Source organism: Lepidothrix coronata, unplaced genomic scaffold (genome assembly GCF_001604755.1).
Source record: "Lepidothrix coronata isolate B3197 unplaced genomic scaffold, Lepidothrix_coronata-1.0 Scaffold17, whole genome shotgun sequence".
Taxonomy (NCBI): domain Eukaryota; kingdom Metazoa; phylum Chordata; class Aves; order Passeriformes; family Pipridae; genus Lepidothrix; species Lepidothrix coronata.
The window spans coordinates 2,373,562-2,393,827 of NW_016690197.1; the positions used below are offsets into that span (position 1 = coordinate 2,373,562).

Sequence of the window (20,266 nt, forward strand, 5' to 3'; positions counted from 1 at the left end):
ACCTTTTATATACATCTATAATGTCTTCCAGTAACAGTTCCTCTTCCTTGTACCAACCAAAGGCTGGAAAGGGAATCAGATACAAATAACTGCCATCTCACTGAGCAGTTTTCATGTTACCTTCAACACATTACCAGTTATCCGGCCCAGTGCTTGTTCTGAAATATTATATCCACTACCAAGATAACCAAACCAAGGCACACACTAAAAATACCATTTGGGACTCAAGAGAAAGAAAAAACTCCCAAGCTCTAAAATCGTGAACAAAAATTTACAGCAACCATTAATTTGTTCCCAGGTGTTTCAGAAACATTAAGGAGTTAATTTTCACACAGTCTAAGTACAACTTCAAAAATTACTTAAGACATATAGGAGCCTAAATATTATTAAATATCCATGGTTGCCAGAATTCCTCTAACAATACTGCACATTTTCTTTACTTTTTCCTTTTGCGTATGAGATTTGCATTCTTACACAGCAGATGCATTGTTTTTCATTCAAATAGTGCTGCAGCTGCTACTACCTAAGGCTTGAGATTTATGGATAATAACAGGAGTGCAAAATAAATGAGTACATTTGGATGCGTATCAAACAGAAGCTGCATCAGTCAATCAAACTGCTGGACAACTGATCCAAGTTTACAGATAAATGTAAAACAAAATAAAATTCTTCAGTCAGCCTAGCTTCTTCTTCAGAAAAACACATTATGCATTTCACAGTACTGACATGGATAATGTAGTACTTTTCTCTTTGATGAAAGCATACAATAGAAATTTGTTTTTTTAAGCAAACATGCATTAAAGCAGAAAAAATAGTCCTTCTTCTGCATTGTTATCAATAAAAACATAGCAACCATATCAATCAGCTTGTGCAACAAAAAAAAAAGGTATGTATCAGTGTCAGAATCTCAGCACATCCCACTCTGCACACAAAACATCCACACTTCATCTACACAGTCACTGTTGTACTGGGTACACACTGCTGCTTCTCAGTCACTCCACTTATTCTGACATCTAATTTTTGCAGTGTAAATACCACACTCTGTACAAATGAAAACAGCTCTGTGTATAACCTCTTTTTCATGAACAAAAGAGACCAAAATAAAAAACCATAGCTGTTCCACTCCAAACCTGACTTCATGCAGTTCCTTTTCAGTGTTTATCAATCAAAGCCACTGAAATAAAAATAATAGTATAGAGGAGAGCTCTGAATTGAATTCTTGATTGTAAATGTGTGCCAAAAGCCATCCTTGTCTGAACACAGCTCTCATTAACAACTCTGGCAGAAAGTGGCATTTTGAGTTTAACATGCACCAGGGATGAGCAGGGTACCCTATGGTCAGCATCTAGGGATTAACATTCTTACTGCATTGATCAAAGCAGCTGTGTCTATTCTAATTTTTTTTCACTTCTACCTTTTTATGGCCAGCAATTTCAGACACTCAGCAATCCTTCAGAACATCCCAAAGTCCCTCTTCAGCAATCTGTGTGACCCCGGAGCCAGATCCTGACCATGAGCCCAAGTCAGCAATTGCAGACGGGGCTCTGCAGACCTGAATGCCAAGTTTGTTCACATCCATCACTTTGAGAATGACTTTCCATCTGCTGCTCCTGGCCTCCTACCCCTACTTCTCCATTGTCACAATTAAACCCCCACGAAACTCATCTTAAAATGTCGTACTTTTCTTGTATTCCCCCTGATTTGGTTTTGTCTTTTTTTGAGCCAACCATGTACTGCTTAAATGTTTATCTACTCCTACCACATATAATCTGCTGGTAAGGGATTTTTCATGAAGAATAAAATAGGATGCACTTAGGCAGTAATATTAATTCACTCTCTGATCTCATATTTTTCCAAACTCTCTCCTCCTCAAGAATCTTTTAGTTAACGCCTAGCACACAGCTACTTTTACTGCTTTTTAAACTTTACTATGGCTCTTGGCAATATTGTTTCCTTTGTTGCTGCTCACTCTTTCACTCAGGCCATCTGCCATCCTGCTCTCCAAACTACTTGTCAGCTTCAATATCTGTAGGCACTGAAGGATATTAGAGGTGCAAACTACTTTCATATTTTTCTTCCTATACTCTGGGTTAAGGAGAGTACTATACTGTAACAACAAACTGATTACGAAGAAAAAGCAAAAGCCATAGCAAATGTATATATATATATATATATATATAATTCTGTTGTCATCTTTCTTTTCTTTTTCAGTTTTCTTTTACGGTAACTTTGTTAACAGGAGGTGGGGGGAAACATTTTCATCCTTTATATACTGAATTCTGGCACTCAGTTTCGTGATGCTTCCAAGTCACTGAGTTCAGCTAAGCATGTCATGATGTTTTGCCAACACAGCAGGGTTGACGTCCCTGCACTCAGTGCAGATCTGCCCTAGCAGATACTGAATAATTTCCCTCTATTAAGAATCAGACAGACACTGAGCAACTATGACTTTGAGTCTCCCTCAGGTTGTCTTATTGAAGCTTCCTAAATAGTCAGAATTGCTAATATCCTCTACATATTGCCTTATAACATCTAAATTTGGCTTTTGCTTAATTTTCCATATTCTAATTAATGTGTGATGGAGCAGGAAAGTACATCTCTCCCATTAACTGCAGAGGGAAGTTAAGGTTAGCTTAATTCATACATCTGCAGGGTGGTATGAAAAATCAGGTAGAGCCTAGCTGCTTTCACAACAACTTTTGGTATGAGGTGTCTGACTGATGCAGGGTTGAGGAAAGGAGAAGTCCTGGAGGGAGAAATAGGTTATTCTGAATGTATTGTCAAAGGCACAGAAAGCTCATAAAACAAGAACCAACTGAAATAGGTCACGATCTCCCCAAGCAGATGCATCTGTATATTTAGCAACTACCATTATAGCTGTTGACACCTTAAGAAAGTGTCCTTATCACTACCCCAACAGGGCCAAACTTGTTATCTTTCTACTTACAAACCCATGTAGTAACATTCCCCTTAGAATTACAGAATCATAAAATCACTTAGGTTGGAAAAGACCTTTAAGATCACAGAGTTAACCCAGTACTGCCAAGTCTGCCACTAAACTATGTCCCCAAGTGCCAATCTACATGTTTTTTAAATGCCTTCAGGGATGGTGACTCCATCACTTCCCTGGAAACCCTGCTCCAATGCTTGACAACCCTTCTGGTGCAGAAATTATTCCTAATATCCAACCTAAACCTCCCCTATCGCAACTTGAGGGCATTCTCTCTCATCCTGTCACTTGTTACCTGGGAGAAGAGACCAATCCCTACCTGTCTACAACCTCCTTTCAGGGAGCTGTAGAAACCCCCCTGAGGTCCCATTCTCCAGGCTAAACAATCCCTTTTGCCTCAGCCACTCCTCATAAGACTTGTGCCCCAGAACCTTCACCAGCTTTGTTGCCCTTCTCTGGACACACTCCAGCAGCTCCATGTCCTTCTTGTAGCGAGGGGTCCAAAACTGAACAGAGTATGCGAGGTGTGATCCCACTAGTGCTGAGCACAGGGGGATGATCCCTGCCCTGGTCCTGCTGGCCACACTATTGCTGATACAGGTCAGGATGCTACTGACCTCCTTGACCCCCTGGGCACAGCTGGGCTTATGTTCAGCCAGTTGTCAAACAGCACTCCCAGGTCATTTTCCCCCGAGCAGCTTTCCAGCCACTCTTCCCCCAGCCTGTAGCACTACATGGGGTTGTGATCCAAGTGCAGGATGTGGCACTTCACCTTGTTGAATCTCATAAAAGTGGCCTTGGCCCATTGATCCAGCCTGTCCAGATCCCTCTGTCAATCCCTCCTACTCTCCAGTAGATCAACACTCCTGCCCAACTTGCTGTCCAAGAATGCACTCGATCCTCTCATCCAGATCCTTGATAAAGATATTAAACAGGACAGGCCCCAGTACTGAACCCTGGGGAACACCACTGGTGACCATCCACCAGCTGAATGTAACTCCATTAACCACCACTCTCTGGGCCCAGCCATCCAGCCAGGTTTTTTCCCAGTGAACTGTGCACCCAATTCAAGCCACGAGCAGCCAGTTTGTCCAGGAAAACGCTGTGGAAAACAATGTCAAAGGCTTCAGTAAAGTCTGGTTAGACAACATCCACAGCCTTTTCCTCATCCACTGAGCAGGTCATCTTGACAAAGAAAGAGATCAGGTTGGTCAAACGGGACCTGCCTTTCCTAAACCCAGGCTGGCTGGGCCTGATCCCCTCGTTGTCCTGCACATGCCACACATTGGCTCTACAACCTTCCCCGACACTGAACTTGGTTGACAGCTCTCTAGTTTCCCGGATCCTCCTTCCAATCCTTTTTGTAGATGGGCACCATATTTTTTAACTTGCAGTCAATTGAGACCTCCATGGTCAGCCAGGACTGCTGGAAAATTTGAAAACTTCTGTCCTTTTTACTTTTTTTTTCTTTTATGCCTCTCTGGGCCAGGCCATCCAGCCAGTTTTTGACACCGGGGAAGAGTGTGCACCCACCCAAGCCACAAGCAGCCCCTTAGTGGCTGGTCAATCACAGAAGTGGCAGCTGTACAATGCTCTGAATGTGCCATACCACAAGTGAAAAACAGGAAGAGTTTTCTACAAAACCAAATAGCAAATATTGACTTACACATAGATTCCAAGTTCTGAAAACTCTCCTGTGTGCAGGATACAGTGACATTATTGTCAGATAATGGTTTTGCTTTTTTCATGTGGTATTTTCTTTTGTATTTAAGAAATAAATTCTAAAAACAAATGCACGTTATAACTCCATTACTGTATGAAAGCCATGCTATGCTCAACTAAACACAAATTCAAATTAGAATTACTGATGACTGCGAAGTCAACAGCTATAAGAAACTCAAAACTGATGAAATTCGTAGTAGGTGTGATCCATCAATTTCCCTTATTTTCCCTCAGTGCAAAAATGTACCATATTGAAAAATTATGGTCTCCCAGAAAATATTTGCCTTTTTCCATTTATCAATTTGCTGCCTGACACATTATTCCTGTTTTCTATTTAATAAATTGTGATTTCACTGTTTTGTGTGAATAAACTGAGCAGCCAGGATCTAACAGAACACTTCAGAAGAATTGACACAGTTTGTAGCACGAAGTTTCAGCACATGTGCTCGGCCACAGAAAAGTCAGCTTTGCACTACTACAACCAGTTAGAGACATGTAAGGATAGGCTTTATCTTATATTAGTCTTTTTTGATGGTTCTCTGACAACAAGAATCCCTGTTTGTCACATGTTTGATACACAAAAACATACCGGTTAAAATAAACCTCAGCCTCTCCTTTTGTGCAGAGATTTCTATTTTTCCTTTTACAGTAACTTCTAGTCTCTTGGGATGCTCCTACTTCATAAGCTTAAATCTATCCTACTTTGGACAAACAAGACAGCACTAATTTGCCAAAGCAGGTCAATTAAGTACAGACTGCAACAGCTGCAGGCACACAGAAAGTAAAATCTTTGTCAAAAACCCTACTACTACCTCGTGAAGAGCCATGGGGGTGAAGAGTCATCTCCTGGATGATTCAGCCAGCTGTCCTTGCTCCATGTGGCACCTGACTCAGAGTAGCTTCAGTTAATTCCACCCATCACCAAACTATAAGGACTTTGTTATTTTCCAAAGCAAGTTACTGGGTGCAGCCATGTTGTAAAGTCCTGGTGGGAGCCTCCTCTCAATGCAACTGCAGGGCACTGGCTGGATTTTATCCCACAGAGCAGCTGCCTGCACTGTAAACCCACATTGTAACTTGCAGAAACTTGTTATGGAGACATAACCTAAACTAAAAACTAATTTCCCCTGCCACCTGTTTTTAAATATTGCAGCAAAATTTATAACAATATTGCAGAACTGGACATGATCTTTGATCTGCAATATTCTAGAATATTCAAATAGTCTGTTCTGCCTTCCAAAATAAATTATGAACTTATATTGATTGGTTTTATTTGAAATACATAATTAGCCAAATATTCCCATTTTTAAGTGGATTAGGACCTTCACCACTAACACAGAAGATTGAATCAGTTTATCTGAATTTCTTTAGACATGGTGTTTCCAATGCCTATAGAATTAGTATTAATTTACTGAGAATAGCAGGACTACATTGGTAAATAGCATTTGTACTTGGAGTTGTTCAGAAATCTACACATATGGCTTAACCAAGGTTCTTCTGGAACAAGTCATATTTTCTCCAAAAGTATACATATAGTATTTAAGGTTTTTGAAGCATTTAAGTCTTTGAATATTTATTGAATGCTAAAGAAAACCTAACCACGTGGGTTGCTTAAAACTTGGAGACTGATAAAAACATTAAATTAATATGCTATTAACTTGAGATTGAAACTTTAAAAGACAGGTAGATCAGACTGGAATATTTAAAGTCTTTACAGAAAAAAAATACCATTTAGTTTTATATATATTAAGATACATATATATACACACACATATTTATAATTAGAACTGTAATCTGCACAGACCAACAAGCTCCTTCAAAATGACACTATTCCCACTACGAATTCAGTGTACTGAATTGTCTGCCAGATTCAGATGGAGCCATTTGGGGCAGCTCCTTCACCAGCAGAAGCCATGCTCCTACGTTGGAGCGGCTCAGCTGCCAGAAAAAGTCTTTTCAGAAGGACTCATGAATTCCAGAGTTAAAATGTGGTAGGTCATCTCATCAAGAAAATGCCAAATGTGTGATGTAAACCACAAACTAATGCAAATAATTCAGTTAGATGCTTCAAAACTGCTTAATATCTTTTACATGAGAATTTTATCTTGAGAAAAAATATGCATCAGTATGTTTTTTCCAGGATCAAGACCTAAGTTAATATCTTGCATCTTGTAAACTCTAGCACCTTCTATAATACAAATGGAGCATCAAGGCAAAATTCTGTCTTATGCTTTCTCTAGGGTAGAGAAATACTGTAAAAATACACTTTTTACTATACTAGAGATTTCAAGTCCACTAGATAATAGACCTATCTGGAAAGTAGCAAAAACAGCTTAGTCTTTCTCTTTTAAAAAAAACCCTACAGCCACAAACTCAAGAAGACTCTGACCCATTCTCTTTTCTCTGCTGTGACCTAGGCATTCATGTGCAAGAGAGGAAAATCAGGTCAAGCAGAACAAGGACTTGAACCTGTGCTTCACCTGTTATGGACAAATATTCTGTTCTCTGCTAATTTTGGGCCTCTTTTCCTGTATCAGATCAGAATGGTTTTCTTTTGAACCCAAAAAAGTTTTCCCAATGAAAGCACTGTCAAGACACATAAAAAGCTTCTGTATTGAAAATGCAACCATTTTCAAGAAAAAAATCAGTTTTATTAAAACAAAACAAGAATCCAGGTTAAATTTAGATGCTGCCTTTCACAAACGGCCCACACAGAGGATATTTTCTCCTGATAAGCATCAGGTATTAACCTCTTTCTGTATCTTCAGAGATAATTGGAGCCAACTCCTCTAGAAATAAAATGGAATGTGGACATCTGTTCACTGTAAGCATTTAAAGAACATTTTGGATACTAATTAAACTGCAAATTATAATTTTTATTCCATTATGGGACAAAAGTAAAAATTATATATAAGGAAGAAAGGGAAGCCCAAATGAGACAGACCAGATAGCCTGTGAAAAGCAATTTGTGATTGAGGCAATCGTATGGAAGATGGGAAAGAGAAGATTCACACCTTGGTTTTGGAGAGGGAGTAAAGGCCACTTGCAGCGACAACGTGGGAAGAAATCACAGCAAAAGCACGTGGCAAATAATGAGTGGTAGCAGACATTAGCAGAGAGTGAAGACTAACTAACAGAAATACAATTCAGATGCTGAAGTGGAAAAAAAATAAGAACTGGTATCTTAGCAGAATATGTAGTACCCTCAAATCTCTTCCTCTTGACGGTAACTCAGCTGAGATGTTAAAATGGTTGGGGAAGACAGAAACAAGATCAAAGAGCAGAACTACTTGTAAAAAGGAAATGGGCAAAGACAAGCAGAGGTTGCTATTACATTCACTCACTTTGTGTTTCAGTTCTGTTTTCCTCATAGGACCATTCAAAGTTTGATTGTCAAACCTGTTACTCAGGTTGTGTACTGAAGTCACAAGAGAAACTTTCTGTTTGCCAGGCCTCTTATTAACCTGCAACTGTTGACAGCAGCAAACAATTGGACACATTGTCTCTACACAAAACTGGTACCTGCAGTGAGAGCAAAGAGCCAGGAGCCCTGGGAACAGGGTGCTCTCTGACAGAATTGGAAGTGAATCTAGTTCTCCCATTATAAACAGCCTCATCAAGAACTGCCTGTTCTTTGGTTTGCTCCTTGGACAACACCGATCTGTTCTGTCTTTAAGAAACTCTTTCCATGATCAAATTTATCACTGAAGAAAGTGAATATATACGCTCATGGTTGGCAATTTCAACTCCTCAATGGTCAACAAAAATCTCTAGCAAAACAGTAGTCATACATGGCATGAAGGTCACAAGAGGACAATGTAACTTTGAATGACTCACTAACAAAACATACACCAGTCCCACTGAGACCAAGATTTTACCATTTGATCTTTCTGATCCAGGGAATAATAATTTCATAAATTGCTGGGTTTGCACAGTAAAGTTTTAACCAGAGATGGCTATTCCCTGCTGTCAAATGTAAGTGCTATGTTAGGCCTAAGAACTGAGCCTGGAAATACCGTCAGGAGTCTCAGTACTATTTTTATTCCTAGAAAAAAATAAGTACTTTGATGCGGTAATCTAACTCATAGTAATGCTGACCCTTAATGTTTTCAGTAAGACTGCCACTCTCCTAGGAAGGTATGGATATACACACATTACCCCCAAAGCATCTGGTCTTCACAACAACACAGAGCACTCACTACATTAATCTGAACAATACACTTATTACAGGTTTTCCTTAAAAAGCAGAGATTGTTCAATTCAGCTGAATTAACACTGCTGAAAGCTCCATGTGAACTGAAAAGTCTAACAACAATAACTGCCTTAATAAGCATCCTTGTGGCAGAGCATGGACTTAATGCAAAGAGTGAAGATCAACTAGGAGCACAGAAGCTCTTCCAAAGAATTAGTTTTGGGAAAATGATCAGCACACTCAGCAGAAATCCTCCTGGAGGAAACTTCAGCTCTCATGTATGAGCCCCTAAATGTTTTTTTACTCTAAAGACAGTGTGCGTTGGACTGAGCTTTGTGCCTCTAAGAAGCAGTGCAGAATTTGTCTGCCTGCTGTTTATTACTTTCAGTCATATAACCATACTATGGACAGGACACATCACACCCCATGTACTGGAGTAGTATCTGCCTATGTACTACTGCATTTTTTACTACAATCATTTTAATGCAGAACCACTCATAGGAGATGGCAAAACGTCCAGTTCAGATTTAGATTTAACACAGACAGATACATTCAAGGGTATAAGATTAGCTACCAATATGAGAAATCCATCTCTTTTCTCCATGTGTTCTTACTAGCTCCTGCAAAAGGTTATGACATCTTTATGAAACCTATATCATACCATCTCAACCAATTACAAAGCATTTAACATCAAAAGTGTGATATAAAGTGAAATAGTATTGCTAAAGTGAAATGTTCTTTGGACAAATGAGTAGCTAATTTACAAAGACAAGAACTTGACCAAATGAGTGCTTTTCAGCTAAATAACTGTCAGATTTTGTGCCATTTTCCTACATGTCATTGCATGATGAGCCATCTTTGCTCATACTTTTCTGCCTGAGCACGAAGAACTATGGTTGTTGCACTGCTGAATTTTCCTCTTAGAAGGTCTGCAAATGTGATCTGACAAGTCAAATGATTGACTGCACCTTGTCCATCCAGGCAAAAATCAGAGAAGTCCTTCCAAAAGACAGTGGGAGATTGACACCAACAGTAACATATCGTCAGTATGAAGAGACATGAGTCAGAAAAGTTAGTTACTTAGGGCATCGGGCTAAGTTAGATGCTTCCAGAGTGTCAAAGAACATATACTTCAAGCTATATTTATACTTGCAGTCTTCCAGACACGGAATGGCCAACAGCAGGTTTAGGAAATCATAATGTGTTCGTAAGAGGAAGGGAAAGGAGAAGTTGATGTTTCAGAGGCTCATCACTTCAGAAGGTGCTTGTTTATTGGAAGCACTGCACCGCCTCTCACTCGGGCTCCGAGGTGTCCCCAAAGCTGTGGCAGAGCCAGCGGGAGAGTAAGACTTACGTAAGACTGTAACCTCTATCCACAGCCATCTGCTGTAGCTGTTGTGTAACAAGCCCTAGCTGAGTATTTCTACCATCATATGGTAAACTTCCTCAAAATACACGTGCAAAAATCACTACACAAAAGCCTTAGAAATTCTTTAACTAGACGCAAGTCCCAAATTTCACAGATGAATGGTAGTTTGGAGAGGCAACCTTCAACCTCATGTGCATAAGGTGACTTTTAATTTCCTGCTTGATTTTTAGCAACTATGGCTTACAAAAAATGTGCTGATGAAAACTTCTTGTTGACTGGGATTTGTATTGCTAGATATCTCCATTTTCTTTCCTCCTTGGGATTTATACTGAGACCAAATAAAAGGAATTTTCAATTTCATTATTATCCTTCCACATACAGGCAATGTTTGAAGAAGAAGGAAATAAGGGGTTTTGAGGTTAGTAAGGATGTTTTTTTTCCCTCTCCTGTCAAAGATACTGCATCTACCTGATTCTAGCTTTCAAAATTTTCAACAGAGATGCAGTCTTGATAAGCTGAATTCTAGAAGACCACCTATTGCCTAAAACCCATGGCAAAACCAGACATAACTGAATACTTCAAATGAAAAGTTTTGAAAATAAAACATTGTTGACTAACCAGATGCCAATACATTCTTGTCTTTCAGAGGAAGAAGAGATTAACAGAGAAGAATAAGAAATTGCTGTTCCTTTAAAATTAATAAAAGGATTTTGGTCGAATTCAGACTCATTTTTTCTGTTTTTCCAAATAAACCTGTATGACTTTTTACTTCAATATTATTTTAGCTATCTTAAATAAATATATATATATATATATAAATTTAGTAAAGGCTGACATTTTATTTAAAGTTGAAATATTAGATAGAAATAAATTGTAACCCCCCAACTGATTTTTCCAGAAGGAATGCCAGGAGGTGTGGGGAGCAGTTGTGAAAACAGGACAACTAACAGGACCGATAATTCAATGAAAGTAGGGAAAAAACCACCTCTGTTATTGCATACAAAAGTCATGAAAGCAATTCAACTTAATGTTACTTGGAAACAGCTCTCAGACTACTGGGTGCCTTTTTGTTGCCATTTTGACTTGAAAAGAGCACCACAAAGTTAGAATTCTGGAATTAATTTAAAATAGTCACCTCCCCATTGGAAACATGAGTATTACCATCAATCTTATGATTTTTGAAATCTATTTTGCAGTACTGACAGAGAAAAAAATAAGTTAGAAAAAGAAAATCACTGAATAACATTTATACTGCACATTCTGCACAACTCACTGTTAGCTTGTCTATAGGAACCAATACGACTAGTTGTTTCCTATGAATTTAAATTTTGCTTTTAGGATTATAAGAAACCATATTATCAAAACTGATAGTGATTTTCTTTGCCCACTGCATTAGTGAGAAATTTGTGATTTCAATTAACCTCTCTTGGGCTTTAATGTTTCAATATGTTCTGACAATGAACACATTCCCACTTCCAGTTATCACTGGCAAACACTTTTACTAACTCTTGGTTAACACTGCACTTCTGATTTTCAGCATTTCATTCCAGTTCTGAGGAATAAAGCTTAAGTTCCTATTTTAAAGAAAGAAAAAAAAAAACAACCAAAAAGCAAAAAAGCCCAACAACAAAACAAATCCAGAAGTTTCATACTATTCACACAAAGTAAAATTTTACAGCTTCAACTCAACTCAACTTTGAAAACACGTCATCACTGACAGATGGTATCCTGAGGTCTCCACACACTTGATCAAAATGGAGGGAAAATATGTCCCTCATAGCTCCAGGGATATATTTTCTTTCTTATCTTACCTTGCTGAGTTTTCACATTCCCAAGCCTGTCTTTCATTTGATGCATCTTTTCTCACCTATAGTTAAACTCACTAAAACTTCTGGAATGACTGTGTTGCTTTTCTCCTTTATTACTATTTTTATTAAAGCAATCCCTTCCTTCCAATCTTTAATGCATCAGGACTAATCTAGATTGATTTGTGATGGATGTGAACCGGAGGAACTCTGATTATACATCCTTACAAAGAGACTGTAGTTAAGAGAATTGTCATATCCACTTGATGAAGCCTAACAGATCTTACACTGATTTATCATTTTTCAGAGAATTCCCTTGACTGTGGTCAACACATCTTTAGCTATTAAAATCTAATTTTACAAGGCAATAAATCACACCTTTTGATTATTTCACTTTTATAAAAGTTTAATTTCCTAGAGCAATATTAATAATTTTTACTCTGTAAACACACAGGTGATGTGGCACTCTGCCATTACTCTCATAAGACAGCATAAAATGACAGTCACTACAAAAGAAGTCTGGTCTGCAACCACTCCCTCCATATGCTTTTTCTGAATAAAAGTCTTGAACAGAAGAAATAATTAATGCAGAAGGGTTTACAAACCTTTCCTTTTTAAGAAAAAGTTAAGTCACAAAATTCAGATTTAGATTTCAAAAGTTCTCTCTGGGATTAAATAAGTCCCATGTTAAGTCTGTGTTTTAGAAGGACTTGTCACCCACAAAACTCAGATATTCACCTTTGGGTATCTCTTCCTAACTGCCCCTATCTACATGCCACCTTCAAACTCTTTACAGTAGCAAAATTCTATTCTTTCCAATGCCTTCTAGAAATCAAAAAAGGAGGAAAAAACTGAATTCAAGAGGAATGTTGACAAATTCAGAAGGGTTAAGTAAAGCTGACAAGAAAATTATTCAGGACGTAGAAAAATCAGTAATTCAGTGAGGGACACAGGAGTTTCATTTTATGTATTCCAATTATTTGAAAACAAATTCCACAGGTATTTCACGATTGTGATGCTCTTTATCCTCTATTTAGTAAGAGTCCCTTTGCAGTGTCCAGTGCAGTTAGCACAGACTCCAAATCCAGCTCTGCTTAAAGCAGGAAGCTGAACCATCCGAGTTGTCCTGAGAACTCTACACTTATCTTTCAACTTAAACTATCCGATGATCTTACCTATATAAAACTGGATGGGGGGAATAAAAAATAAAATAAAAATAATAAAAAAAGGCAAATTGGCTAAGATTTTTTTTTTTTTTAGTTTTTTTGAGGGGGAGCTTTTTTTGAGGAAGTGAATAGGAGTCTTAGGGCTTCAAATATCTTTTTTGAATTTTCTTTTTTTTTTTTGCAAACTATCTGGAGTGTTTTTACTTATTTACAGTCCCAATCTTCCAGGAGAGGGGCTTTGATCCTTTGCTACAGGAAAAGGTAATCTAGGAATGAGTAACCACAGATTCCAGACATGACACTTGCAGGTTTCTCTTTGATGAGTTTCAAAGAGAAACATGATGTGTGCTGTGCTGTCACAGGTTAAAGGATTATAAGACCACAGGCTATACATAACTCCATAGGAACAAGACTTCTGACATTTGAAAAAGCCATTTTAACAGACCCAGAGCACAACATTGTGCAAACTGAGAGGAAAAAAAAAAATCAATGTAGAAACAAAGCATTTTAACAAAGAACATAACTGATAAATTTGGGCATAAGATTTGTGTGGAAGCTAAAAAGTCTTGAAATCCTCAGAGCAGGGACGATAAACAAACCCTGTTTCGAGTGGCTAGTTCACCTTGATTACAAGTGGCTTACAAATGAAGTATGATCAGCTTATGGAAGGAATTACGTGATGGGGTTGACTGCAACAGCAGGAGCATGGCCTAGTGACCTATAAGGTTTCCATCCTACTTTCCTTCTTCCAGAAAATAATGCATTTATTTTAAGACAAGACTGAAGAATAATAATATATTCCCAGTATTTGATAGGGCATCCCTCTTTACTTACGCTTCTGAGTCAAATGGGACAACTTGAATGTTGATATGGCAAATATAAAATCAATACTGGATATTATAAAGCTGAAATACACATTTTGCATAGGAAAGTATCTGTCACTGCTGCGTTAGGACAAAGCACTTGAAGGCAGAGTTCAGCTCTTTGGTAAAATGAGGTAACGTGACAAACCCATTTTCAATGCCCTGTTAACCACTTTGGAATATTAGCACAAAACAGTCAAAGCTTAAAAGGTTACACTTTGCCTCAGCACAAAAACCAATTGAAAGAAGTATCTGCAGCCTACATACAACTTACCTTTCAAGACTCGTTGGGCCAGGTAGGTCTAATCCAGAACACTACAAAGGATAGTACATGAGCACATTTGTACAATTTATGTTGTATATAAGCTCCCAACCCTACAGATACACATGCCTGTAAAACTACTTTTACCTAAAATTATGCTAAAGCTGTACTTATAATCTTGAAAATGTAAGTGTTCTACCACTGCCATTAACAGTATTTATAGAGAAGTTAGCACAAATGAAGAAAGCTGAAGCAACATTCCAAATATATTCCCGTCCTTTCCTTCCAGCATGTGACTGCTTTTTCTGTTCTTTTTGTCCCATTATTATATCATGATATATTATATCATCCATAGATGACAGAGAAGATGACAGAGAGAGTTCACAGCCGACAGATTCCCTCCTCTTGATAGTGACTGTGAGCATGGGTTGCATTGCCATGCAGCATTTTTTCCCTCATTAATTTCATTAGATTCCCATGTGTTTGTGGCTCCCATGGTTTAGGCAGGCTTCTCCCATATTCCAAGATTAACAAACTTCTCAAACTACTTATGTTTGGATTTTTTTGTTCTTAACGTCTTTCTCTTATAGCCAGAAAACCTTGCTAAGAGTGGAGATATTAACGGAAGTGATGCTTAAAAGTCCAGTTGAAGGGTCTGTGCTTGGAGTGTTTTGATGTTGTTTTATGTGTGCTGTACATTTGTTTTTCTTAGGACTTCAATCCTAACTCTGAGCTCAGGGAACCTAGTAGGTGGCAGATCTGACTGTAAGAAGCCATGGATGCCAATTCAGGAACTCTGAAACACCATCAGGTAGTTTCAAGAGGTTTCCTGAAAATAGAATCCTAAACACCTTAACCAGTTCATTTAATTAAACTAAATGTACATGATCTAGCATATATTAATCCATATAAAGTATTACATAATTTGTATTCATATCTGTGATGTAAAGTCAAGACCTACCTAATATACATCGAAAATTAGGTAAGAAGCTGGTGTTAAAAACACTGATGTTGCTATGCAAATAATATGCAGATAATAGCTATGCTGAAAAACCTTGGTTTGTTTTAGCAGGTTAATTAAAAAAATAAAACAAAAACCAATGAAAAATCAAAACAGTGGCACATGTAAATATTTAACTATTTTATAACAATATTGTTACTATTTTCCAAGTGACTGTGGTCCAGATTCACTTCCCATTTAATGACAAGGGTATGTTGTGAAAACGCAACCTGTGCTATCACAGGCAAGGTAAGATAGAAACATTGCTTCATTATTTCATGCATGTAAACTTCAAATAAGCTAAGTGTTAGCAGATGCATCATTAGCAGCACATTAACCACCAGGAACACCCTAAGCAATCCCATAAAACTCAGATGGGCTGGACTTGTTCATAAAGCTTGACTGACACCAGTCAGTGGTGTCAGTGGCTACGTGCAATCCAGACACAAGAGCCCCCATCTCAGTGCTCAGCTTTTAGAAATTAAGCCTTGCATTTAAAAAATTGCTTCTCTCTGAAGCCATCTCTGAATTCACCCTTCAGCAGTTCTCTTCCTAATCCAAATACATGTTCAACCACAGAACTAAGTTTTTGCAAAGCAACCCCAGAGCCTTTGGAGATGATCATACTGTGCTTGGCTACTGTGTCAAATACTTTTTACACTCCTCAGGTTATGCAAATAGCAAACACCTCTGCCACTGAGTGCTAATCATCAGCATGGTATTAATTTTTTTTCCTCTCCAGAAGGAAGATAAACACATTTAACTCTTGAACAAAATGTTATCACTGTCCAATTGCAGCAGAAAGGTCAATTACCTCCCTTTCAGGCTCAGCATGCTTAGAACACGCGCATATGCACACACATACACAGAGATATATCACATTATGCCAACACACAGAAATGCACCTGAACAGAAGCTCTTCCTCTTTTAAATATAAGTTAAATTTCAAAACTGACTGGAAAAGTACCTAACTCATGTTAACCTTCTTCATTTATATTGAAAGAGGGGCTTCTTTTGGGCCATGGGTGTGGCCAGTGGATCTACTGCAACATCAAGGCAAAGTCTCCTGTTCTTACACAATTTTGAAAGAAAACCTCAATAAAATGAAAAAAAAAAAAAAAAAAGCTTTTGTTGTCAGAAAGTGCAAAAAGGATGTTTCAGCAGAACTAAAGCTTAGCAGGATCAGGTGGCTGAAAAACGCTATGGAAACACTGCAGTCAGAACCCCACCAGTGAAAGCAACCATTTCCTAAGTAAAGAGAAGCAAGTCTGTGCAACCAACACAATGCTGCAAAGAAACAACAACACTGTCTGCAGTAGATAAACACTACGGGGCTTTTGGTCTTGTTAGATGCAGCTTAATCTGGGAGCCTTTTCTGGGCTTTGTATAGTATGTATATGGATTTCACCTCTACTTTGAGAGACTAAAGGTAGAGCTCCTCGTGAAAACCATGTCAGACAGGTACCACCCCGTCCTATTGTTAATTGATTGCCCTTGCCCCCACTTTTAGGATACAAACTACCTTTTTCCTTGACATATACATGTATACAAACTACTTTTTCTTTGACACATATTGACATGTGCACATAAAACCTGGCAGAGGTAAAATCTGCCTATTCACTTTAAGCTCTGCTCTTTATCATTAAAGGTCAAGCAAAAGGAAAAGCTAAACCAAACACAAAGTAAACTACAATGGGAGCTATACAACATAGAGAACTACAAAACAACAGGTGCCTTTGGCAACAGGTTTTCACATGGAAAAGCACAAGGAAATAAACAGAAAGCACAAAAAAGACTAGAAAAACAAGCATTATTCTCCAAAAAACACAAACAAAACAAATCAAATTCTAAAGAGCACTCAAAACCAGACGACTTAATACATTACGGTTTCCAGATATAAGAACAAAACCGAGAGATTGGATATGACCCTTTGTTGTATGTCACTTCATTTAAAAAATTTAAGATAAACACTTACTTAGTAAATGGATTCACTTCCAAAAGAATCATCTTGAATAATATTTTTGACATAGTTTTATTAGTCAACACTATTTAGAAAGGGCAACAGTGGAGTCAGAGACATGCAGTTTTTACTCTGACATATATTGATCAGTATAATAGAAATATACTTGGTCTCCACATTATTACCTGAAAGTACACCTTTACTCTGCAAACTCACAGCAAATTTACTTGTCAAAGTGAAACATAATTGAGTATTGTGCACACTGATATAAAGTATTTCCATGGAGATTATAATCTCTGCAGCGCCAGACAATATGAATTTATTTTCTTTTGAAGGAACCACTTTGCAGTCTATATTTGTTTTCTTTTTTATATTATGTCATTTTATTTATTCTTGAGTCAAAAGTAGAGAAACATGAATGTTTTTGCTATAAGCAGGGACAGTATTATTCCAAAGCGTAAGGAATCGAGTCCCCTGACGGGCTGCCCTGCTGGAGCAGCGTATATTTTATAGGAACAGAGGCTGAATGGTGTGGTTTTGTCCTATCACCAAGAGCAACACCAACAGCTGCAATGGTCCATAGTATGGACTTTCTGACAACAGGCAAAGGGTCATCTCACATGGCAAGAATAGCCTCTAGCGTGGATTAAAAATATAAGAGAAACATTTGACGTACTTGGATCTGACAAGATTGAGTCGGTTTTCGGCAAAAATTGGTCACAGCGGACTCCCTGGTAGCCCTCTTTGCACCTGAGAAAAAGGGGATAAATGACAAACATACGCATGCGGTAGTAAAAGGTTAATTTTAAGGTACCAAATCAACTAAAATTCTCCCTGCCAACACTGTGAGATACTTGCATATGTGAAGTATGCATATACTACAGTATGCAAGTTATTTCAACTATTCTGGGAGTAAGCTTATTACTGGAACACAATGGAAGCAGGTGAAATCATTTGTATTTGAAAAAAAAATTCCCTCCAAGCTTTTATTTTAGAAACTATGACAAGAAACATCGTTTTTTGCATAACTGTTCTTTTAAATATCAATTCGGTGAAACAATCAAAGAAAAATGCTCCATGAAATAGACATATTTGCAATAAAATAAACTCATTAGTTAACATAAGGCTTTATAAAGCTTCATACTGTACAAACCATCAGATAAACAACTTATCTTTGGCTGTCTGAAAAAGCAGGGAACAGTTAGTACCCAATAATTTAAATATCGTTTTCTACTGTGCTTAAAAGATAACATGATAAACAACATCAGGCACTGTTTGTAAGCAGGAAGCTTCAGATGCCTGTGAGATTAGATTTTAAAGCACACAGAATACCCTCCTGGCTCAACAAATAAGAACTGCCTTTGACTGAGATTGTAACGCTATTATTTATCTTGAAACCTTACTTTGACGAGATTGCATTTACTGCATTTGGACTGTTCTCAGAAGTCTCATTTCAACTAAGCATATCAGAATCAGACCTTTAATTATTTATTTGTCAAGCAGTTTTTCAGAGAAAAGTGATGGACACTTTAATTATAAATGATAGCAACAGGGATTTCTTATCTCCCAAAGCTCTTGTACATCTCATAAGCAATATGCTCAAATCAGCATCACCACCTTTCATTAGGGTTGACAACTGCAATTTGAATGATGTGATAATGTCAGGACAAGAAGTTATCTGCTTCTTCACAATGTTCTTACTAAGGCTTCCTCTAAAAGTTGCCTTTTAAAATGCTTTTGGTCTAATAAATTAATGCTTCAATGAGAAATGCATCTCACCAGCATTGATTCAGGGATTAGTAAGAACATTTGTGAGCAAATATGTAAATTATGCTCCCATAAGACACAAAAATGCAGTAAAAAACTACAGTAAGAAAAAGATTTAAAACCCCTACATATTTCAAAACCTTCCTTTTGGCCTTTCTCCCTGATAGATCCTGGGTGCTACTTTGCAGATCATCTTCTTACCAGCACTCATCTATCTATAAAATAACTGCCTTAAAAAAACTGTTAAGGTTTTTTTCATTAGGATTATATGACAGTGGTCATAATTTATCAGTCAAGCAAAAAATGATCTATTAATCAAAATTGTCCACTAGTCAGAAAAACTGAAGAAGTCAACATATACTCAGACACTGCTGCATGCATCTTTCGCCTCTGATTTTGAAACACGAGAAGTTGTCTCGCATCAAACAGAAACTTCACCACAGTCTTATTCCAAAGCTTAAGAACAACCTACACAAGTGGGGATATTCTTGCCTTTGTATTAGCATCCTCTATTAACTTTTTGACACATTTACACCTGCCTTGGTCATAAACATCCTATTACAGACTTAAAACTCTCTATCCTAAACTGTTGGTCTGCAAGTCATAAAAGCATGTGAGGATAAAGAGTCACAGAGTAGCATCTCCTGCAGGAGCTGTACTGAATGCTCATCAGTGTGTGTGAACACCCATTGGTCAGGAGCAGGCAGAGCAATGCCATCAGTACCCTCAAACCAGTGGGAACAACCCCTTCCCTTCCTCTCTGATTGCCAGCTGGGCACATCTGAGCCTGAAGCTCGCCTGCCTTCCTTTCTTTGTCACTCTATTTTTCACATAACTGAAGAGAAACAGTTTGCACCATTTATTCCATCTGTCAGATGGTTCAGGTAATTAAAACAGGCTGCCCAGGGAGGTGGTGGAGTCACCATCCCTGGAGGAGGTGTTCAAGAAACAACTGGACATGGCACTTAGTGTCATAGTCTAGTTGACAGAGTGGAGACTGGTCAAAAGTTGGACTCAATGACCTTGGAGGTCTTTTCCAACCTACATGATTCTGCAATTCTGTAATTAATTTTAGTACAGCTAATTAATTGCTCATGACAAAATTCAAGGAGAGAAATTTTACTCCTATTAACTGCTAAGGTAGATTTGGGTGTCTCAATCCAAATCCTACCATGTCAGGGGCCAAAACAAAACATCAGTCTTTATATCA

At 38.0% G+C, this 20,266-nt stretch overlaps 1 protein-coding gene across 2 annotated transcripts in view; it reads right to left on the reverse strand.

The window, feature by feature from the left end:
• NRG3 (neuregulin 3) overlaps positions 1-20,266 on the reverse strand; it is a 384,996-nt gene that overhangs the window by 101,688 nt on the left and 263,042 nt on the right. For both annotated transcript variants that reach the window (XR_001873528.1, XM_017807194.1), the window contains exon 3: positions 17,966-18,039. Coding sequence is in view for 1 of the 2 variants with exons in the window: in XM_017807194.1 (XP_017662683.1) it covers positions 17,966-18,039 (74 nt within the window). In the remaining variant the exon portion in view is untranslated. The remainder of the gene's footprint in view (positions 1-17,965; positions 18,040-20,266) is intronic.